Source organism: Rhea americana, unplaced genomic scaffold (assembly GCF_003343005.1).
Source record: "Rhea americana isolate MKP2758 unplaced genomic scaffold, rheAme1 scaffold_1, whole genome shotgun sequence".
NCBI classification, from domain to species: Eukaryota; Metazoa; Chordata; class Aves; order Rheiformes; family Rheidae; genus Rhea; species Rhea americana.
Genome location: NW_028185038.1, coordinates 16875360 through 16899977, shown reverse-complemented (window position 1 = coordinate 16899977; position 24618 = coordinate 16875360). Strand labels below are relative to the sequence as shown.

The 24618-nt window shown below is 40.7% G+C and overlaps 1 protein-coding gene across 1 annotated transcript in view; it reads right to left on the bottom strand.

Moving 5' to 3' along the window:
• Nucleotides 1-6541: 6541 nt before the first annotated feature.
• MKLN1 (muskelin 1) overlaps nucleotides 6542-24618 on the bottom strand; it is a 98614-nt gene continuing 80537 nt past the window's right edge. The window contains exons 13-18 of the mRNA XM_085299705.1: nucleotides 23445-23592; nucleotides 22255-22369; nucleotides 19117-19256; nucleotides 16858-16960; nucleotides 8981-9035; nucleotides 6542-6857 (exon numbers count right to left, since the gene is read on the bottom strand). Coding sequence (XP_085155831.1) covers nucleotides 6736-6857; nucleotides 8981-9035; nucleotides 16858-16960; nucleotides 19117-19256; nucleotides 22255-22369; nucleotides 23445-23592 — 683 coding nt within the window. The 3' untranslated portion in view covers nucleotides 6542-6735. The remainder of the gene's footprint in view (nucleotides 6858-8980; nucleotides 9036-16857; nucleotides 16961-19116; nucleotides 19257-22254; nucleotides 22370-23444; nucleotides 23593-24618) is intronic.

Genomic DNA, 24618 nt, shown 5'->3' with positions numbered 1-24618 from the left:
CTTCTGTCAAGTGGGTATCACACTCCTGGTGCTACAGAAAACAGATCGTGCTCAGACAGCAGGTGAGACTTATTACAGCCCTAAATGTTGCGTTCACGGATGGACCCAGCTAACTAGGTGCACACTGCAAAGCCCTACGCTGACAGCACACCTTGCTGCTGCTGGACATCAGCACCCACACATCCCYGTCCCTTAGGAAGGGCCCTGCAGGATGGTGACACAAAATCCCTTCCTGACTCTTTCAGCAACACCAAGGAGCTTTGCAAGGAAGTGGCTAGAGTATGATGATCCAACATAATCACCATCCAACTCCAGTCCTCTTTAGTTCTTCAGATCTTCCACTAAGCTTAGGGAAGTCCAAAGGCGCAGTCCATTCCAACAGAAATGAACAGTCCCATGGGGAGAGAACACATCAGAGGGAACTGGGGAACACCCAAGGACCACACTTCACTCATCATGCTAGCAACAGATTTTCCTTTGAGACTAGTAGCAAAACCACAAATACAGCCTGGGAGAGTAAATCTTGAAGTCTTCTCTTATCCTGCTTCTTTCTAGGAATGAACTGCAATGCCACACTAGAGCTGAATTCAGCCAACCAAAATTCTGACAGCACTCAAATACTTAAGTCTCCAGTTTGTCAGCATAAGCTGTGCTGCCTTACAGCAAACACAGCTGGAAGCGAAGACAACACATACCTGTGTATCTGCCATGTCTAAATTAAGATTTCAGTGTACTGAAGTAGTATACTGACAGTAGCTTAAGCAAGTCTGAGGCCGTAAATGCTCAGAAGCAGAGCACTGAATCTGGGTCACAGCAGGTAAAAAGTATTTGGAGTTCACCACACAGACATATTGAGCTCAAGCATATAAAAGCTAAGGAGACAGCAGCACTATGTTACTTCTAGGAACTGTGCTTGTGGAAGATGTGGCCTTGCAAATCTCTAGAGCTAACTGGAATCGTATGCAGCCCCTCATCCTTAAGCACTCCACAAATGTATGCCTAGTAGCAAGAGCAGAAACAATTTCTTGTGCGACTCTTTCCAATGGCAACCAGCCACTATAAAACCGAGTTTGGATCCGCGACCTACAGACGGAGGCACCTGAAGTGAGTCTGTCCAAGCACTGAGCCACGTTCTACTAGAACTGGTCCACTGCAGCAGACGTTTTCCGCTCTAAGTTTTAACTATAACAGAAGCTTTCAGCAAAGCAGATTTTGCCTATAACTCGTTACCACAGCTTGAACAAATTTCTAGCAAAATCTTTTCCATGACAGGATATGATTACAAGGTATACCGTACCTATAAGTGTTTATAAATACTAAAAAGCTTCTAGTTCTTTGTCTGATGATACATTTATATTCTTTTTTCACCAATATTTACAGTTTATGTACTAAAATACTACAAATCATGTAGTTCTGCTTAAATTCTCCTTTCACACAATAAGCCCCATCTCCAAATTACCGTGTACTTACTAAAATCGGCCAAATCAAGATATTCAGAGTTTTCAGAATTCTCTTCTTAATGAGAACAACGACAGTTTTTATAACTGGGTACACCTCTGTTTCTATCATAACTACAGCTACGCAACACGACAAGCACTTTGGGAGACGCACATTAATTTTACCGTCAGGACTTCTCTTGACAGCAGCTAAACATTCCCCAACTCTGAGCCAATCATAACTAACAAGCTAAAATTCAAAGCAACCACAAGGACTCAAAAATTTTTTACAAGACATTTTTCAACTTCCAAATACAAGGTACCAAATGGAAATGCAGCTGTTTTTGCCATTTCCCCCAAAGCAGCACAGTATCATATCAACAGAATTACTGTATGTACCAAAGTGTAAAAGCTTTCAAGTTTCAAGCTTCACAGAGTTAGCCCACACTAAAGGTTTCACTCAGTAAACTCTATAAAAGTATTTCCTTCTTGATTCTAAAATACGGGCAGTACCAAGAGAATTAACAGGGTTAATATAACTGGTACCTGCTACCTTTCTGCATTTAAAACAAGCAACACTTAACACTAATTCTGGGTAATTCTTTTTTATTACAACGAGATGCAAACAAGATGCATTTTTTCTGTCTCCCAAAATACTGCTCAAAGTTCACTACTCATTGCCTGCAGCACCCATAACTGCAAGTCGCACACAGGGCAGAACTGGTGAACAACTTTGTGACCAAGAAAATTCCCTTYTAAGAATTTGCACGTCAGGAAAGTAATTCAAAAAACAGCTGTTCCACAAAGCCCCAATGGAAAACACTGGTCCACAATAATCACTGTGCTTTGGAAGGAGACTACTACAGAAGAAGAATGAGTCAATGGAGGCTGTGACACTCRTGGTTTATGATTAAAACAACACACCAAGCTATGGTAATCCCTTGCCACAAGCCCCATGCCTTTCATAAGATGCCACCCTCCTCCAAAGAGGGGTTTGCCATCCACTTGATAACTAGCTCCTCAACCATTACAATTCTCAGGCTGAGTTACTATAATTAGTGACCAAAAGGGTTCAGAAATCCAATTTAAGCCTGAAAGACTGTCATCGTCCTTACTTTAATACAATCTTCATCCAGATGAATGAAGCTTTAATTCATTCTTTAGGAAAAGTTGCCTAATTTCACTCTCACTGCTATTGAACAAGGCAAATACCTCAGAGAAAAAAAATCTTTCCAACCGTGTCTTTACAGATGGATTTTTCAAAATGAGAGCATGACTTTGCCAGTGAGTCCACCAGCAGGAACATACACCTTGACCCTAAGAGATAACTTGCCCCTGTGTGCACCCAGAGCAATTACAGGCAACCAGAATCAAAACCCACTCATCTATGACTACCTAAACCACACATACGGGATGCTGSCCAGCAAAAGTGCAAACTAAACACATTTGAAGCAAAGTTCTCATTCCTCATTATACCCAGAAAGAGGAGAAGACACTTGTACATAACTTGCACTGCAAACAYGTCTCTACAGGAGGCAGAATGGATAAAAACCAACTGATTTCCATGACCACTTTGCAATACCACTCAGCTCTCCAAGAGTGACATTACCAAAAGTTATCCTCCAGGAGAAGAGCAGGGCAGGGGCTTGTTTTGTCATATGTAATAACATCTAGGTAGATCCTACTGCCACTTGACACTGAAACAACATGGTAAGTCCTATTACTATAGAAGTACTTGCTTGGAGAAATAATTTGGAAGAACTCTTAAGCACATCTGCCTCGTGACCACTATGAGGAGTTGTACAAGACAAACATTAAGACAGTCGCTTATTTCTGCACAATCTAAGCGGCTGAAAATCAAACCTGAAGGGCTTTATTTCTCAAGAAAAGCCTGTCACTTCATAGGAACAACTTTGTTTGCATAAAGAATGCTTTCAGGTTTTCCAAAAAGCTCATCTACTGAATAACATCATAAGGATGACGACTCTGAAGGCTAGTGTAAGCGAAGAACTCAATCTCAAAGTAATTTTTTAAAAGCTGAATGACGACTGAGGTCTTGACATGACTATATGAGATTTATCCCACCCTAGCTTCCTAAAGCTTTATAAAATATACAACCTTGTAACTTTGGCTTTAAAGGACCCCAGTCATTATAAAGTAATCCCTGTTTGACAAGTAATGATTTTTTTTTTTTTGCAATGCCTTATTTACAAGCACTAGAGATAAACTAGTGTAGTGCAAAGACTATGCAGTGTTAAATTTGTACAATCACCCGTAAACATTACACATATTAGTGTCATCTTTTAATCTAAAAAGCAGACCCTACAACAGTTTCCAAGCAATAAGGTGAGGTTCAAATACCTCTCAGGTACAGCTTGTGTATTTATAACACTGCATGCACTGTGCTATGGAACATTTTCAAGTGGCTGCTTTCAGATCAAGTGGATTTCTTTGCATTTATACTTCAATATTTCTATAATGCTAATATTAAATACATGCCTGGAATATCACCAGTACCTTTAAAGAGCTGCATGTAATTAAATTCAGTAAATTGTCCTTGTAACAGCTTGTTAATGGCTAATTTTAAAAGGAAATCTACACCTTTCTGATCAAGAATTTTATCTATTTATTAAATCAGATGGTATACTATACAACAAAGTAAAGAAAAGTTATTTGTGACCCCTAGTTTTAAGGGCAGGGAACCAGTGAACACCCTCGGCAAACCCACAAGAAGCCTTTGCTTTAGAATAACCTCTCTGGCCACAGGGTGCCTCTGCTGCTCAACAAATAYTCAGAAGCAGAGCAAATAGCAGCTTCTCCTGGTTAATCACTAGTTGCAATCCATAAACTGTACCGGGGAGAGCTGAAAACGATTTGCTCAGGATAAAGGTAGGCCAATATCCGATCATCCCCGAGCACTCTCATTAGCCAGGATTCAGTCCTGCAGAAGTAACGTTCACCTAATTCTTCATACAAGCAATTCAGCTACACTACGCCACAAAAACTGGGCCAGGCTGCCAAGCCCTGCATGCACACCTAATTCAGAAAACGATGTTTTTTGATCATATTTCTGTAACGCAAACCAAGGCCGAAGTAACGCATGCTCAGCAGCGACGCTATTCACAAAGCATTTGGTATTCTTAAACTTCCACTATTTTCCCCTGCTTCCCAAGCCAGTTTTCTTCTGGGTTCAGCCTCACATAATCGTAATTGGTGGTACAAATAAAACTTCAAAGAGCTCGGTGGGTGAGAAAGCTGCTACGAGAAAGGAAAAGCTGATCATCTGGCTGAAGTTGTAAAGAGTGCACAGGTCAGGAGATGGAGCGATAAAGGAGCACAACAGCACCGCACGTTTAAGAACCGGAGGACAGAAGCGTTTTGGCTGGTTGCATCTAAAGTGCTTGGTCCGATTTCAGTGGAAACGCCGCCTCTGCTGGAACGCTCCTAAGATTAGCGCCACTGACATCTACATTCATCTCATAAGCTCTATTTTAACTAGTTAACAAAGCGTCAAAAGGTAGCACGCCGTAAAGCCTAGCAGTGACGTAAAACTTTCCATGTCACTGGAAAAAAAAYGCAATGTTTCTTTGAAACAATTCAATCAGATTTCACGTACTGCACTACGCACTCAGTGGATTCTTCCGCACACAAAGGATTCGCTCTCCTCTGAAGTATACAATTTCTAAACAGTATCAGGTTACAGGTTACCTAAAAGCACTGTGTTTGTATAGTCCTCCCYGAAGAAAAAGCAAAGCCCAACCTCKAACATATTGTTCCTTTCTAGCGGATTAAATACTAGTACTGGTTTTAAATTTAATTTTCCATGTACTAGAACTATGTATGTCGCACAGAGAACATGGTAGAAAGGGAATACAGTGGAATCAAAGCAAGCAAACACTCGAGCTCCGAGAAAGACACTTCACTACCTCTTTATTTAAAGAGTGCAAAAAACCTTTGCAGACACAAGACTTCCATCAAGTTCAACAGGAGTTGTGTAGCCATGGTGAGTGCAGCAGCGATACCCTACCGGCATGAATGTTTCCGGACACAAAGCTTTGCAGTTTGATATAAATATTTACATCAGCCAGTTTGTACTGAACGCTTACTGACACYGAACGCTAGCGCTGAGTACGCATATCCTTCATGCCGCTTCACAGGGCAGCACCAAGCTCTTACCTTATTCATAAAGGTTTTCAGTAAGGAAGAATATATTTTCTATACATATGCATAAGCTTGCTTTTAAAGAGGTTTATGCTAAAAACGCCTCCCTCACATTTAGAGCTAGGTCTCAAATGCATTTTAAAAAAGTGCATGAGCTGTACTAGAGAGAAGGGAGACAAGCGGCCTGGAACAATCCTCTTCACATTTGCACATCGACAAACGCACACGCAGAAGCATACATGTATGTAAACGAGGACAATCTGCTTCAGAAATCCTACACTCAACCCGGAGTCAGGTTGCAGAGGCTCAGCGCGTGCACGGAAGACCCAGGTCTGCAGAGCTCTGCAAGGACCTGCGAGGTTTCTCATCAGAAGAGCGCAGCAGCGACACGAAACAATCCCCGAAAACAGGCTGGTGAGGACAACTCCTGCGCTCCCGTTTTCTACGGGCTTCTCTGAGGTCTCCGCTTTGCTGTCAGGTCTAAGAAGGCGGCTTCAGAGAGCGGGAGGTCTGGACTGGGTATTATACACCACTGTCAGCCCAGTTCTCAGACTTGACGACGGAAAATCTGTAACATATGCTCCCCTTCACATGACACACTGCAATTACAAGACTCAAGACACATACAATATTACTACCTCAACACACGCCAGTGTCCTGCTGCCAAGTTATTCAGCTGCTGAGGGTGATAGGATAAAGCAATATATCATGACTAGCTACAAATGAGAAAGGAACCCCCTCCCTTTCCCAAGAAACCCAAAACAAAAGACATCATCTTTAATTCCAGACAACCCAACAAAACTCAAAATTTTTCCCTTACAGCCAAGAACGATCACAGTAGAATTGGGTTTTATTCTCTCTTTCCTGCTCCTCGCCGCCTCTATTTCTTTATTTGCTAACTCAAAAGTCAAAATCAGAAAAAAATATATATATTTAGTCGGAAGTATGTCAGTTACATTTTATTAACCTACTCCAAGGGAAAAGCTTCAGGGATTCGCCATACAAGTATAAAACCCCTTTCAAACACCTAGGGGTTACTATATTACCTCATCCCAGCAGTCAATCAATGCAGTAAAAAAATTAAAATACTGAAAATGGATGCTTTTCCCCCTCTTCCACATGTCCAGTGATTGCTCTGTTACAGCGTGATGAGGTCTACCARGTTGCCTTTAGGAGGGGTCATGTTGTCTGGAAAGAAGTTGACTAGCGTATCAAACAGCTGAGTCCTCTGCGCGTAAGTGTGATCGACATCTGAAAATCCTGAGGGAGGGAGAAAAAAGAAAGCAAGTCAGCACTCCCTACGTTAAACGCTCACGTTAGCTGTGGCGTATGCCACCTCCCCGCTGTGAATGGACGTTAAGTTTTTGCTACTGCTGCCTCAACCCCTTTTCTCAGAAACCCCATCCTCGTACCCGGTTATGAGCACAACTGCAGCCCAGCTTCCGTCCGCAGCATCGCGTCTGCAAGGCCGCCAGCTTCCCATCCCACCACAACGCACATATACGAGAAAGTTCACGTCACTCCAAGCCAACACTGCAATCACAACGCCACAAACAGGAGCAAGCAAGCAAATAGCTGCCAAGTTCACCGACAGYCCTGACGAAACTGGGGAAGCAGTAATCCTAGGGACTGCTCTGATGACCCCAGAATCTGCCTAGCTGTCTATTAGGTGCCTCATTTCTTCCACCCTCAGGCTTTCCTCATTATCTTACTACTATCTTAACCAGAACTAGCATTTCCTGCAGGGCATTTTGGGGTTTGTTTTTGTTGAGATAAGCTCTGGTGATTGCAGGAGTCTGAAGTTGAGGACCTGCCATTTAATCACTAGACTGCCCCAAGGACCCAAGCTGAGCCCAGGGATCCTTGCAAACTCATTTGCAAAGTGCCTCCTCCTGACAAGGGCCGGATTTAGCCTTCCACAGAAGCATGTTTATCCAGATTCCCATACTTAAACCTTCAACAGCCAAGAATAATAGAGTGGGCATACAACGATTTCCTCTGTTTTGTATTATTTATATCAATAGTACCTCAAAGGAATATTTCTCCATCCAGCAAATTCAGTCTTCAATTAATCAAAAGTCAAGCAAGTTAATCAAAGCAATGAGGACTTGGGGTTTTTGTTTGGTTTCAGAAGCAAAACAATGTATGTATCCTCCTGTCTGCAAAGCCAATCTGTAAATACATCTTAATAGACTTCCTTATAATGATACTACATCATTTTGCATTTAATAGTTGTCTAGAGGTACTGGTAAAGCGCATTCAGAATGTCAAATCAATGTTTAAACAATTAAAAGCTGGAATATTTTACTGCACAAAAGGAGAAATTGGTTTATTAACACAACTGAAATGCTAAATATCTTTGACAATATGGATATGTGCTTTTCAGGAAAGCTTGTTCTCTGGCTACCAGAAGAGGACAGTACAACAGTAAGTCACTCCTGAAGAGTTACTGTGGCAAAACTAATTAAACTTTTATAATATTTAAAACTAGAAGGGAAAAAAAAAATACAACTCTCAAATTGAGTTTGCTTCCTTGGGACAGGGGGARGAAATAAAAAATAAAAAACCTATCACCACCACCAACAAACATCTTACAGCATCAGTTAGGCAACATATTCTAAACTGCACAAGCTCAGCAGCGTAGGTAGCTCATCTGGTGGGGCAGTGTGTGCGATGGGCTTTTTCCTTCCCTCAGTTCCTTAAATTAGGAATTACTTTTGTCAAAGACTTGGTAAGTGCATGACGTTCAGTAACTTGCTGGCAACACGCTATTACAAGAATGCAAGTTATGCCAACGACCTTTGTAAAGATTGCCCAAGATTTACAATTTGAACTATTTAAGAGCGTTAACTAGATATAGTAGTGAAATAAATAATAGGTTTGGCTCAGTTCTCCTGTTTTCAGACCTACACACCACTTCATCGCTCTTGACATGCTGCCCAAAGAACTAGTTGTGCAAAGAACAGAGTGAACCAAACTACTGCAGGAATTGCAGTTATCACAGCAAACAGATCTGTAACCATGCTGCGAGACTCCAAAGTGACGTGACAGAAGTTATTTTATTCTAACCAAAGCTGCTCTTTATTTGGATAACAGTAAAGCATCAGATGTAATGAGATACAAAATGATCCACAGAGACATGGATTTAAAACCACTGGTGACAGACGTTTTAAATGTGGGCCCTGAGGCGCTAGATACTGGTCATTGTAAATACTCTCAAATATCTATCTAGTGGCACTTTGCATACTTAAACTGAAAAAAAGACCTAGAACATTAATGCGAGCTGTAAGCTTTTGCTGTCAAAAAGCCAGCAGAAACTAACAGTAACGATCCTTATTACAGCGAACATATTTAGTCTAATTCTTCTGATACATAATACTCACCAAGAGTGGTGAAATCTGAGCCAGACTTAAACAGAGCTGAGGCAAGGAGCTGGAACTGCAGAAGGGGACGTTGAGGGACAAAGGAGGGGAAAAAAAGTGTTATTAATTTAATATGAAAGAAAACACAAAAGCTTCTTAGAAGTCCCAATRGCTTTAGAGTTGCTGGGTTCACTTTGCACAGCCTTCAGAATTGCTGCACGGTAGGTGTGATACCAGTAGCGGACACTTTCCCACAAGCAGAGTTTGCCACTCTGGCAGAGCAAGGTGGATGTTTTTTTCTAGGGTTCTGAGACCACTTGACCAAGAGCTTTTTTTTTTTTTCCTCTTTTCAGCAGGGGTCATAGCAAAGTAAGGTGAACCTTCTTGCCCACAAGAACATTCCTGGGGACAAACGTGGTACAGCCTCAGTTAGCATTACAACAGGAAAACTGCTCCTGGGGAGCAGGAACTTCTTGAACACATCAAAAAAAAGAAAAAAAAAAGTTGTAAATGATAACTTGCTGCTGCTGCCAGAACAGCTCATCTCATAAGCTTGTTCAGGGCAAGGATTTAAAGAAAAAAGTATTATTCTCCTTTAATGTCTGATAGAYGGCCAACGCGGTCCCTTCCTCCAGCCTGCTGCCGTTTTCGGTTACTCAGTTACTTTAGTGAAGCTCAGTGCTTTTTTGTGTTTCCTTAAGATGTTAGCCAATGTCTTACAAGCTCCTAATCTTTTGTCTCCTGCCTGTCTGCACATCCCTGCAGCACACTGTGCACAGCTCAATGGAAAAAAAAAGAAAAGGAAAAACCCAGAAGAGAAGAAAATAAATTAAGGGAAGGGGGGGGGGTGCAGGGGAAGAACAGTCAGGAATTACATTTCCATCAGCTTAACTTTAATTCTCAGAAAAAAGATGACAGAACATAAACAAAGCGTAGGCATCTCGGAGTAGAGAAGGTGACAAACAGCAGCCAATATAAATTTGGCAAACTGTATTGCATTAATCTGATTTCTTGTAGGGCAGCAGGCACTACGGATGGGAATATCCGCAGTAGATATTATCCATCTTTGCTTTCACATGGGTTTGATGCTCTTACATGATGTTTCCAAGGCAAATCAGTGAAGCATCAATTAGAAGAAGGTTGAAGGGAATGGCAAATGGGTCAAATAACTTTACTGAGCATAGTCATCACTGGTTTGACATCAAAATAAAACCACGAATCTCAAGAGGAACGCTCCTCAGACACRTGTTCAACATCATTCCGCATTTGCGGTGGAAACTGGCCTGAGAGCATAGGATACATCCACGCGGCTCACAGGTCTTGCACCAAGCTGAGACAGACTGCCAGCAGACAGGTTTCAGACTGGTTTTTTATTTCATCTATATTATCACGATGAAATAATATGCAATTTAACAAGGCCGGGTACAAGACAACATACTCCAAAAGGAATAATCAGCTACATAAAACAGCACAGGGTTACACAGGCTCTGTGAAAGTACTGAGGAGTTATAATGGATCATCACCACCCTATGGCAAAGAGGGACAAATGCAAATTAAAGGGGATAAGTCTTAAAAATAACTTGGGTACTCCGAGTGCTATCAAGGCTCATAAGGTCTCATCTACAGTAACAAAGCCACTTTTGGATGCCCTGCATCAATTAGCAACAGATGAAAGCACTAAAAATATTAAGTGGTCTGAAAATCAAGCTCTAAAAGGAAATTTGACCAAGTTAGAGCTGCATAACCTCTACAGAARAATGACCAAACATGAAAACAGTAAAAAGTCACAAGCGTAAAAGGCTAGCATAAAAAGGTAAATCTACAAATAGCTGAAAGAACTCACAAAAATACTTCAGCCAGATTAATTTCAACGTGACAACAAGAAAGAAAAAAAGACTGCCTAAAACATGGACTGTAGTGTGCTGGAATAAATGTGCGGATTTTCCTGGAAACTATCACTGGAGGCATTTAAGAACAGCTTAGGAAGACATAGGATTGACCTGCTGGAAAATAGAGAGAAGTTGATTAAATAACCGCTTGAGTGAGAAGATTGATTATATAAAATGACAAGAGCCTGCAATGCTACGCATGTATTTCACTGCTACCATAACTCCTAAGAGTTGCTTGGCTCTGATTCAGTAATGTACTTAAACATCCAGTTTAAATAGCCCMAAAAGCTGCAATAAAACCAGTGGCTGAGTATGTGCTGGTTCTGACGACGAGTGTCATGTCCTGGCTGTCTTTCCCTTGCACAGTTGTCTTGCAGGCCTGCTGTCAGGCAACATGTTAAGCTAGCTACAGCCAGACCAAGCGGGTGCCACAKGCTACAAAGGGTTCCCCTCCTTCTCCAGTAACACAGAATCCAAGTAGCAACTGAGACCAAAATCAGTCGGAAAAACCACATGCCAAGTAACCTGGTCTCATCTGCACTCAGCGCAAACGATTTCCACTGCTGGGAGCTTCTTTCTAGTTTCCTCCTCAGACTTTGTGGAGGAATATCCCATCTCCTTCACTGATATCCCTACAGTTTGGTTAACCTTGAGCTTTAAGTGGTATTTTATGTACCATCTCACATTTTAAAAGTACTTTCTCATAGAAAAATGCAAAAGCTCAGAACATCAATTACAGATAGCAGCAGCACTTAAACCAGCCCATTTGGAATTTGCATTTCAATGCTGTCCAACTGTATGATATTCTCCCAAAGGACCTTTACATAAGGTAAAGTGCATAAAATAGTTGCTGTTCATTCAAGACCAGGTCTCCTACACACTTTCAACATGCAATGCTAAATTTACTTCGTGCAGTAAAAACTCTTCTCTAAAGAGGGAATTAATTTCTTCCTAAGTTTTTCTGTTTTATTTATTGCTATCGTATCAGAGTACTCCAACCACTGACTAGTCCTGGATCCCTTATTTGGAACTACCAGAACCTGATTTTTCAAAATGCTTGGTCATACACAGCTTCTTTTGAATTCAACTACAGTCAAAAGAGCAAAGCCCCCAGAAAAATCACATACTGGATCTCTCATCAGGCAACAGAATGAAAAACTCAGTTAATGACCATTTTCAAAAAGTGATTTGCTTAGCATCACATAGCAACTCAGTTTTAAAGACAGGAACAGAATTCAATTATCCAGCGGAAGCATCCAACTGCTTTAATCATGACACCACCCATTCTCTTCTAACAATCCCTTTGGCTCCCTGTCTTCATCTATTTCAAATTCACCTTGGGTGCAAAAGACAAGTTTTATTCATTACAGTTAACTACTCCTTCAGAGATCCAACCCACCTTCCAAATTGAGGCAGGGGTCCTCGAGAAATATCACCTAATTAAGGAAAGGCTCAGCAGCCACATTCAGAAAGAGGCCAAATGGGTGTATGTGCACGGATATTCCCTCTGGTATTTTCCAACTTTTGACCATCACGCATYCAACACTGTTGTTCAACAGTTATGCATCCTTATCTAGCTTTTCAACTAAAACAAACAAAATAATCCATTGTATATATCAYACTCAGACTTGCAGGGGTTATTTGCTGCATATTCTGGCCATTTGCACAAAYGAAACGGTGAACACTGAAGAGCAATGAGCAACTCCTGTCTGGGACACCTGGCAGGCTGCACAAGTTGGGGATAACCTCCTCCTCYTCCCATAATGTCTGCAGGCTGTAGGTTCATACATGCAGAAACAGCACAAACCAGTTTCCCAGCTTTGACCAATTCTGCAGGGATRGTGCCTCGAGGTATAGTTGTGAAGAGGCAATCAAAGGCCCAAATTCTYTGAGSATTGATGCTTAGGTTTCAATAGYTGAAGTCTGAACACTGCTTTTTTCAAAAGCTCACTGGCTCYGAAATCTCTGCTCACGCAGCACTCAAAATGCTGAGGCATTACAAAGAATCACAGCAGGACATGAAGAAGAGAAACATGCTTCTCTTGGCTTGTTCCTAGAACTATTTTTCTTATTTGGACTTCAATTTTCCCAGAAATTTCAGTCTAATGTAGACCCAAACAACTTATTTGGGCTCAGCTGGCTTTATCTGGCAAATTTATTAAAGAAAAAGTCTTAAAAATGGAAAATATGAAGTAGCCTTGAAGAGAGGTCTTGAGTTCCACATTACAAGCTAGTTAAGCCTAGAGTTGGCCTCCAGTTCCCTGCTCCTTTCTCCTACTATGCTCCAAGAAAAACAGACTAAGTTTTACTCTTACTTTGGATCCATTTTAGGACAACCACGGGACCCAGCACAAATTCTCTCTTCACCACTAGGTACACGTCAACCTCACTGTACGAAATCTTATCTCCTTTCCTTAGGCAGCATTTGTCATCTTGATCTTCTTGATTTCTTCTACAGCCCACTAAAGAAACACAAATATTCCAAGTGGGATCATGCCAGTGTTCAAGGAACAAAACCTTTAGCTTTACRGATGATCTGATTTTTTCATGTTTTAACAATACCTGTTTTTTTTCACATACTTAAGCATCAAACTTACAGTTCACTCAGATTTGCTATTTTGGTTGCCCTTATCTTTGAAAGCCTCTCCTTCCAAACTACCACCAAATGCATCTGTGTCATACAGACAGAAAAGCACACATAGCAGTAGATTATTTTTTTCCAATTAGCAACTATAAAAGCCAGTCTTTAATATAACTCATCTCTCCACAAACCAGAATGCATGGGTGGACCTCCATCTGCACTGGAGATCAAGCCTCCTCACACACACACATCAGACCTAGCCAGTAAAAAGACTCACTGATCCGAAAATATTCARCTCCCAGAAGAGGTTTAAGCGATTTCAAACAGAATCATAATTTAGAACTAGATCTGCATTTGTGGACAACAGCAGAGCCAGAGCTAGCATACAGATGGTGGCTACTTAAACAAGCATCCATGAGATAGCTGTTGCTTGCAGGCCTCTACAATTTCACTTTAGAACAATTAAAAAAAGGAAATGAAACTATAATCCCATAAACATCACTAGAATTCACAACAAAGGAACAAAAATCTGGAGGTATGCTCTTACTGCCAATCATTCATGCTACTTTAAACAAAATTAGTTACTAACGCCAAACGAAGTTTCAAGAACAGTCTGTTTATTTTCTTTGGCATTCAACTCAAACCAGCTGAGGAGACTTGCCTAACAAAGTTAAAAGTAAAGAAATTGTTTCTATTACAAAGCATGCAAGCTTTATGCCAACGTGAAATTCTGCTTGTAGCAACATACAATATTGCCCTTCTACCTCAACCTACAGAACACGAAACCATATAGGCCAGTCTCTAAGCACCCTAAAGAACAGTAACAAAGTCARGAACAAATCCATACAGCTTGATCCTTTCCAAATTTAACAGTTGCCTAGAGAGAAAGGCAAACASGCAGAAGGAAACGGATTCTCTTTAAGGTTTGTCACACCACCAAGCCTTGCAACGCTGGACGACTGCAGCTCGCTCCGAGCACAGCGATCCGGCGTATAGCTCTTGATATTAATTAAGGCTATCCTGACTACAAATAAAGACAGAGCACACAGGTGCCTGTGCCGAGACGCACAATTAAATCGGTGCCTGAAATCTGATAGGGGATCAAAAAAAAAAGAGAAAAAAAAAAAAGCCTGCGTCAGTCCTCTGGAAAGCACAAGAGCTATTTGAAGATGCAATGCCAGAGCAAAAAGCCAACTCAATGYGATAACCGGAAGGTAAATTGACGTCAACTGGAAATACACCCAGTCAGTACCAGTGCAGTAGCTGGCTTTATGCCAGCTAGCAGCTCTGCTCCAGCACATAAAGCTTGGAAAGTTAAAAACTCTTAAACAGAACTCTTTCTTTTTTTTTCTTTTTTTTTTTTTTTTGGGGAGGGGGGAGGTAAGGACAAATAAAGTAGTAAAAAAACCAATAAAAATCAGTACCCCCCAAAAAACTGTTGAACGATTTTAGGAGACCGCTGGAACTGAAGTTGTAATTCTGCTGAGCAGTACGTGCGTGGTGAGCTGAAGCACAAGAAACAAAGATGGAAGCTGACGAATTTGGCCTAAATCCGGCACCAGGTCCGCGGAGGAACGACGCACAGCACATTCGCTCGTTCGGTTTGAGCTACCTAAGCTCGTGGCAGAGCGTGAGAGTGAATGCAGAACATCAGCACCCTCTGTGAAAGAGGGTACTACTCCCCCACCTTGAAACACTGCATTTCTGTTCTGCGTAACAGAGCTCGTACTTCCCCCCTGCACCTGGGCAGTCCACGCGTCAGATGAATTCCTCAGCCTTGTAAGGCAGACAAGTTAAAAACCATGCACCGAAGTGGGAATACCAAGTGTCATAACATACTAAAGGATCCTCCTCGCCAGATACGCACTGTATACAACCTTTAGGACAACTTCTTTTGGCTACCGGGGACGGGAGGCAGCGCGAGCAGTTCAGCTTTAGCCAGGAACCAAGCCGGAGAGGAGCTCGCCGACCGCACTGTGCACGCTTTCGGTTCAGGCCCGGCCAGCTAAGAGCCGCCGATCCGTTTAGGAACAGCTGGGCGAAGATGCAGCATGGGCGCCTACCAGAACACAAGCACGACGTGGAAAAGACAGACATGGTGTTTGAGCAGGTTGGGGGGGGGATGAGAGGAGATGAAGGGGGAAAGAGAGCATCGGAATGGTTATTGTGGTAGGTTCAAACAGGAAGAGGGAAGTGGTAAGACAAGGCCTTACTGGGCTGAGCACCCTGATGGATCTTGTTATTTCTCCTTTCTATGCTAGAAATGACCAGATACTTGCTAACAGACAGTTTCAGTGAGAAGCTATCTAAGAGAACTTATTGACACAGCACTTGATTTTAATGTTTTGTTGGACCACCAAAGTTCATAATGATTAAGCACAATCAAATGAGATCAGTTCCAAGAGCTTGATAAAAATAAATGTTTTTAATTTCTGCAACGTTTCAGTTCTATACTGTGCAAATGTAAGGAGGATATTCCTACTCACACACACACACACACACACAAAAAAAACTTTTAGTGACTGTATCATGGTAATGAGTTAAGAGTTAAGGCCAGAACGTTGAGTGATTTAATCCAGAGACCCAGCACAGACTAAGTGTCCATCCTCCTACTGCAAATTTCATTAAAGGAATCAAATGACTTCAGAAGTCAGTAACAGAAGAACATAAAAACAGTTATCTCCTCTTCCTCATTTACCTGACTAGTGCTGAAAGCTTGTACAGCTAACTGGCTGCATGAAGCCGTGTGCAAATTCATGGCAAAGCAAAAGTCAAACACCTTATCTGACACTTTAAACTATTTCTTTAATCCTTTTCGTAAAGTGACGTGTACTGCGGTAATGGAATCAAAACAGGAAATGGGAACAAATTCCTGGAACAAATCAAAGAACATGCCCAGTGGATAATATTCAAAAAGTAGAGGAAATAAGAGTTTTAAGGTTAGCAGGCAATGTACATACACAATCTACTTCCAGAAATACAGATAACCTAGAGAAAAGGTCGTTCCCTCTCCAAGAGCTATTTAATATTGACAAGCCAAGGGTAGCATGAATAAGAGTTTCTATTCACTTTCCACCTCACAACCAGTCACAGACTCATGACATTTAAGAGAGTTTACATTTCAATTAAAGCTCCCAAAATACACAACAGTACGTTGGAATTAAAACAAAGGCCTAGTCTTTGCTATTATGAATATAAAAGCTATTTTATCTGGAACTGCAGTTGTAAAACCACTGTTCCTGAAGTAGTACAGTCTTCAGCATAGCAAAAATATGTGATAGTGTCATGCACTGGCAGAGCTTTTCAAACTGAATAAAAACAAGATTTAAGATGCTTAAAATTTGTGCTAGAGCTTCCACATGAGAACAGGATTTATATTTCTTTCTTAACTAAGAAAAAAAAAAAAAGATCAACATTTTCATCCTTACCTCTTTCGTCTCCTCAGGGTCCGAGTGATCCACAGTTACATACAAGTCATTCTGTAGGTACTTCAGTGCACTAAGAGGGTCAGTCTGAGCTTTTTCTTCAAACCTGCAAAGAAAGAAGAGACAGATAATTTGAGTGCAACCATTTCCTTCATTACTAAATACAACCCTCTACCCAGAATAAAACCTGTCTTACAAAATTTTCAGCCAAATATTTCAAAGTAAAAATATGTTCCTGGCAGCTCAGCCTCAGTTTTGCTAGAGTATGCTGAAAGATGAGGAGTTTTCTTTTTCCTTTGGTGKGGGGTTGTTTGCAGGAGCAATCTATTATGCTCTTTTTATTAAAGCCTCTTCATTAAAAAGATTTTGGGCTCGGTATCCTCAGTAAGCAGACATACTTCCCTAGAGCACTGAGTTGGGTGCATAACCCATAAAGTAGCAAAGTTTAAAATTATTTTCCCCTATCGCCTAGTTCTCAGCAGTATCTCAGACTGCCTATAGTCTTCTGAATCATCAACACAACACACTTTCACACAGTGTTGCACCACAAATGACAGACAAAATTCTGGATTCCAGAGATGAAGACCATTAAAAGAGTATTCAGGTATTTTACTGCACTAGCCTTATGTGAGCTGCCTTACAAGAATGCAAGGTATTTTATTCATAATGTATTTCAGTTACCTTTATCAAATTGATAGGCTATTTTCCCTAAGTACTCATGTGGAATGGATACAGTTATGTTATCATATTTTGATTTTGGTCCTGTATATGGATATTTATACTGCAGTGGATATCTGTAGCCCAAGTTTTGAAACTCTCTAGATGTGCAAGTCACTGAGCCAATCCACGGAACAAAGAAYGTTACCTGATGTACTCAACGTTTTGCTAATTAAGCATGATTTCTTCCAAACACTCACATAGATTTTCTTAGATAGTTCTACGATCCAGAGAGCTCTAAGATATCTTAAAAATAGTCACCAAGATTTCACTTCCATACCAAGCTAGCTCGGCTCCACTATAACTGGCTGGTACTAAAGATAATAGGCCAAACAGGATTCCAGCTGATCCCGTGGATTTGCACCATGGTCAAGCTAAGCATGTTATCTGGTGCCTAGAGCTCTAGGGAGTGCACAGGGAATGGATATCCAAATGACTGGACGAGTCAGCTCAGGCCTCGAGAGGCACACGAACTCTAGCACAGCACCCACCGTTATCAGTCCCAGGCTGGTCACGTTTGGGCTCCCCCCCATACATCCCCAAAAATGGGAACACATTGCAAAAAAAAACCAAAAAACAAACAAACAAAAAAAACCACCAATCTTCTGTCAGACAGGATGCAGCAGCTTTTCTCTGAATTGCAATTTAAGCAAGTGAAAACAAGTAACCCAAAGCAGTCTCTGGAGGCAATACAGTGCGAGTTAATAAACCTCCCAGATTACTGGCAAGACTTTTACTGGTTCTTGTAGGTGAGCCCATCTTCTGCATGGCTACTCTGTAAAAGGCCTCATCCAGCCACAGTAMCTGACAGTTGAGTATAATGGTTTGCTTGCTGCCTCTGAAGTAAAATAYCAGTAGTAAAAATTGACCTCCAACTCTTGGCAGAGCTCCATAATGAAGGAGTCTCACCAAGAAGGCAGCAAGAGATATTTACTGACTTCAAATCATTTGTTGGATCTTGTAAGGYTCTCTCACCACTGCAATTTCTTGCTTAAGACAATACTATAAGCTGGGTTTTGAAAAGCTGTTGCTCTAAATAGCAAATAAAGGAAGCTCTGAAACATTCTGAGTGCGAGCACCGCATCCACACAGTGTAGCTGAATTCTGCATAAGTGAGATTTTTAAGCGATTCTGAATGGGAAAGAGTGATAACCCAACTTCAGATGAGTCTCAGATCTGCAAACGAATCCARCCCCCAGACTTCATTAGCATCCTTGTGAGCTGTTACTATCTCTTAGCACACTGCCTCAGAAGCATACTCTATTTCCTTGGGAGATGACAGTACCAAAATACATGTTGATGAGCAGCAGAGTGAAAAGGCAACTAAAAATTCTCCATGATTCCCCAGATAACTTCCAGATTTTTTTTTTCCTCACTTTAGAAAAACACARTAAAACCAAAGAGAAGTCAGTTATTCCAAATCTATAGCTTAGTCCTGGGTTCCTCTACTTTTATTTTTTGTTAAATAATCAGAAAACGTGCACATCATCAAAAAACCCAGGCATTTCTGAGAATAATTGAAGAAAATCTGTTGTATTTCTATACCTGTGCTTTCTTATGAGGTATTTGCAGTGTCTTAGCAGGTAYTCCTTTGAAGGTCGACAGAGCTTCAGAGACCAGAAATCATCTAATCTCATCTTTGGAGAGCAGGACTTGCCAGGATTTCCTCCAAATAAGTAATGAACCTAAGTAAATGAGAGGCCGTTTAAGTGGATTGTTTATGTACATGTTGTTAAACAAAGACTATTTACTAAGTCAACATCTTTGAAAAGGTTTCTTTGGAAGGAGAACCCTCTCCCTTTTAGGCACCATCTTATTATTAGCCTTATTTTGTCCTCTAGAAGAAGACAGTTCTCTCAAACTGCTTATGTTTTAAGACAGTGAAAAAAATTTGCACTATTAGAACTTCAYCCTAGCAGACTCACAAGTAGTCTATAAAAACATCTACAAACCATACAGTCTTTCTTTAGGAGAGGTCTGTTAGTATGATAAGTCCCCAAGCACRTAAGATACATAGAAAAGAAGGGCCTGGGCCAACACTCTGTGGTTGAAAATACCTGATGCGAACAATACAGCAAGATGACTGCTCACACCGATCCATCGCAAACCTTTTCTCCAATCTCTTGTCCTAACAGACTTCGAATTCTGATCATCATGAGACAGGGCTAAATTAAAGCACCTGTATTAAGTCCCCTTTCCTAACTCAGGAACAAGTAGATTATAAACAGACAATATTGAGATGACTGCAGCAACCTCACTTTTTGTTTAAAGTAGCAACAGCACAGCTTTTAAGACAGTCTCAATAAAAGGACTTTGTAGACCACCTGAAATGTAACTGTCTCAAAATACAACCAAAGAGGTTAGAGGTTTTCCCACCTCATTCACTAAAAGTGCTTCATACAAAGCATTCTAGGTGAACACATACTACAAAGGCACCGCAGTGCAGGCAAGCAGCCCTTTCCTTGGGTCAGGGAAGACCACTATGCTCCCCAAAGACTGGGGACATGAATGGGAAGTCCTAAATATGCTCAAAAGTGACCAACATGCTCAAATAATCTYGCAAAATGACAAACAGGATGGTGTYCCCACTTGTACCACAGGCTCCAGCTAGCCTTAATTTGACTCACAGAGAAAAATATTTCCATAGTCTCTGGAAGGGCAGATTTATCTCACCTTGCAATAGGGCAGCCTACCTGCAAGACAGTCTATGTGCTAGCTGGGCACAAAGGAATGAGCTAAGCAAATAAAGAGGAAAGTAGAAAACCAAAACTGTAAATTTAAAGAGAACCTGCAGAAAAAAACACCAATGATTCACAATCAGAAATCACAACCRTTACTGTTACTGTCTTCAAAGTTCTGTTAGTACTGATAAATCAGTCATGCAAAGAAAGGATGAACTGGACAGGACTTAAGAAAGGAAAACTCACAAATCCATTAAAGAACAGGAGAAGGGGGAAAAAAAGAGAAAAAAAAGAAAAAAAAAAGAAAAAAAAACACTTGTTGCCTTCCTGTCTGGCTATTCAGCTAAAAACATGACCTAACACTTCAGTCTTCTACAGAGAAGAAAGCAATATAAAAAAACATTATCACCATTGCAAGTTTTGCTAACCATGATCATTAACAAGTTAGCAAAGCAGTGATACTGAACATCACTTTAATGTCTTTTAATTAGCCTGCCATTTAACGTACTCATACACAAAATACATTTTTTCTTCAAGGTAGCTCAAAAGGAAAAAAAAAAGTCTTTAACAGCCTTTTTGATCAATTTAGGATATGTTTCTGAGATACACGGCTAGACTTACAGTCTCAGAGAAGCAAATCCCAAGAAAAGTGGAAGCATTAAAAAGAGGGTTGTTTATTTCTTCACTTTTTCTCCCCACATCATTTGTTRTTTCAGACTCTGAACTGTTCGTATTAAACATGCCACTAAGGATCGTCAAATACTGAGMTTCAAGAAGTCTAACAGGCTACCTTTCTCCACAGTTTTAAAAATAATCACTCAAAACAATGCATTTTACATCCCACTGCTGTGGGCTCTCCTTATTTATAYCAGAGGGCTTTAGAAAGGTCATTTGAACAGAGGTTTCTAAAAATAAAGACTCTTCAAAACAAGTACATCAAACAACTCTTTAGCGAGAGTAAAGCTGGGCAACTGCCATGATTTGGAAACCCTTACAGTAACTTAAAAAATTCTGTTCTCAGCCTCACAGTACTTTACACTTAAAAGCGAACAATTAAGGGGTAACAACATTTACATTCTATCACTAATGTATGTGACAAAGAAAGAATACGAATTCTCCATACAGAAGTTGCATCTATTCTTCCTTAAACATCCCTGAACTTTAAAATTAGTTAGGCTGCCCAAATTGATTTAAAATGCTATAGAATGATAAGCCTAAAATATACCTGCCTTTCAGTTCAGACTAGCTTTCAGACTAAATAAAACAAAATTCAGAAACTGTTGTTTTAACCACAAAATACTGGAGTAAGTAAATGTATCAGAGTAATTTAAAATCATAGGTTAATGAAGTTACAGTAACCAAATCTTTAGTTTAGATTTTATTGGCTAACATACAACGCCTTACGTTTATTAAACAGTCACCAATAACACCATAAACAATTAATTTTAGCTATAAATTACTGAGTATAGGTATGCAAAAGTCAGATAAAGCTAAAGAATGACTTTTGCCTTTGACATACCAGATAAGTGAGGCATCTGCGTGGGAACAGATTCTTAACCGTTTGCTTAGTTCATTCAAACACACTTTCTCAAAGAAGCATTGGTAATTACCTGTGACCATTTAGAGGGATGATCTTGTGAGAAGAAATAACTCACAAGTCACTAAAAGAGGTTTTAAGATTAAGTCCTTGAGAATAATGCACCAAGCTTCAGTTGTTCAAGTATAAGAACAGCTACAAGCTAGCCACTTGATAAACTCGGTAAGTTTAATATCCAGAAGCTACCACATCTACTTCGTACTGATGGGAGAAGTACCTCAGCACTTTATTTCAAAAGGCAATGACAAGTTAACTGAGATTACCTACCACATAAGCCTAAACAATAAATAACAAGCTATATTCACTGTACCACCTTTGATGAAATGGAAGCTGACCTAATAGAAATGACTGCCCTAGAAGAACGACAAGACTAAAATTACTGCCCCTGTATCCGAGCTCTCATACCTTGTGCAACTCATCGTACACCAGCTGGTGGGCAAACCTTGGGCATGGCTCCTCTTCCTGAAGGCTTTTACCTGGATTCTCTTTTGCTGCTTGGTCATTCTTATAGACGCATGACCTGAAATACAAGGCAATAAGTAATGGTCAGTAAGTTACTGAAAGGCTACAAATATTCAATCAGAACCACTTAGTTTACAACACTGATCATTTTCTTTCTTTTCCACACACTGTCCTCTTTTATCTCATCCTCGTTCTTAGCTTTGCGAAGAAATATATAAAACAATCTGATAAAATGACGTAACAGTCCATAAGCACAAGCCAAAGGAAAAAAAAATAGAAAATATGAATTCCATGTTATTAGCTTTGTGCATCTAGCACACAGGTGCGTTGGTGGTATCTTTAAATGCTGTATTGCTCAGTAAGAGAACTGTCTGCATGAAGAACTTTCTTTACRCAGAGTAGCACCTTAGATGCATTAGTGCTATGGAAACTCAAATTTTAAAAACTTCCTTTCCCCCCTGAAGAGCCATTTTTTAAAGCCATTCTCACCCTTCAGCGTGATTCATCCCACTTTAGAAGAGAACTTTAACAGAGAAGTGCTACCAGCTCAAGAAAGAGAYGGTGGTAACAAACTACCAGATACCATACAGTAAACAGATGAAAGGAATTTTCCTAAATCACTGGATCTAGCAACTACCTGAAATGCCACMGTACAGAATCTGGAAAGAGCTGACATATCTGTCATGGACCCTTCTCCATCACTGTTCATACACAGAGCAGAACGACTTCCTTAATTTCCAGTAAGTAGTACCATGTACACTGGAGCAAATGACACTTGGCTTTCTATTAGTTCGCAACTTCCATTTGACTGAATTTGCAGTGTGGATGATGATCCTTGGACCTGATCTTTTCCTCTGAGAAAAAGTGCTTATAAAGACTTATCCCTTACCCCTCTATCTGCCTCTGATCAAGGAAGAGCTGACACAACCTCTCTCCTTCGTTTTATTTTTATGGTTTCTCTCTTCTATAGAATATAGGAAAAACATGCTTGGAAGGAACTCAGTAGTCTTCAAGATTACCATCGCTTGGTCAAACCAGGCTATAGAGTTACTTGGGAAACATGATCATGYAGGACTGTTTTCTAAAGGAAGTCAGCATAGATGTTAGAAATAATTCACCTCCCATCTACTTACCAGCTGTTCCTCACAATGTCGTAAATCCAGAAAGAGTTCCTAACATTCTCTTCTCGCTTCTCTTTGTCTTTACTGAGTCCTGATAAGACATGGATTTCATTCAGTTCTGGATCAATGGTAGCCCTTTGAGTGAAACCTGTCATTGGAACTGACCAAAAAGAAAAAARGGAAAGAAAGAAAGAAGTTACACGGTTACATTCTGAAAACAAAAGATGATGCAGGAAAAATTCCAAGATATTGAACAAGTACATTCCCCTCCTCCTGCAGTTTGGCAGATATATCTATGGTACAAAGCATGCAATTTTACACAGCTCTCTTCTGAGTATTCTAGGATAAAGAGCATCTCAAGTCTAACCTCACTACGAGGGTCCCCATTTTAGTCTTTCTAAAGTTTAGTTTTACCTCTTCATCTTTCATACGAAAGAGAAAGCAATGCACTGAGTGATCAYATGTTGCTATTCCCAAGCTGATATTTCTACGACCTCTCCTCCACAGTGCCCTTATTTACCACAACTTAAATCTGAAACGGCACATCTCAAAATAGGAGCAGCGCAGAAGCTGCAGAGCAAGCAATCTGCKTCTCCCCCAGGCCCGCCAAAGCAGGGGAAGAGGGGAGGACACACCACCCAGAGAGCGACTCCTTCCCTCCTGAGGACAAGTCCTCTACAAATTCTCTCGACTGTYTTGCTGTCTGTGACTCCTGAGAGCACAAAACCCGCGCTGAGAGCCGCTGCTTCCTACTGAAAGGTACGGACAGGGCTAYTTCCGAGAGCACTGCCTCGGAAAGGCACAGGAAGAGGATTAAACTGCCTTTGGACACAGCTACGTGATTCTTGCAGATCAGAAGTCGTTTTGTTATCTTCTCTGCAAAAGGAGGCACCGACTCCTAAAAGCTCAATTGCAGAAGCTGGAAAGCTCAACATAAAGTTGAAGATGAAACTCAAGAATTATGCAGCTCACRGCCTCACGTTGCTTCCTTGGAATCTTTGTCTTACAGGAAGTTTTCTGTGTTTTCTAAAGAGTTCTGGTGTAATTACTAAGCTATTCTTCTGCTCCACCTTCAGATTTGGAAATATGGTGGAATACTGAGGATTCCAGCAGTTTTCATCAGAATTCCCTGAAAAAAGGTCATCAAATTTGTTTGGCAGTCCTTGTTGTTTGTTGTGTAATTCCC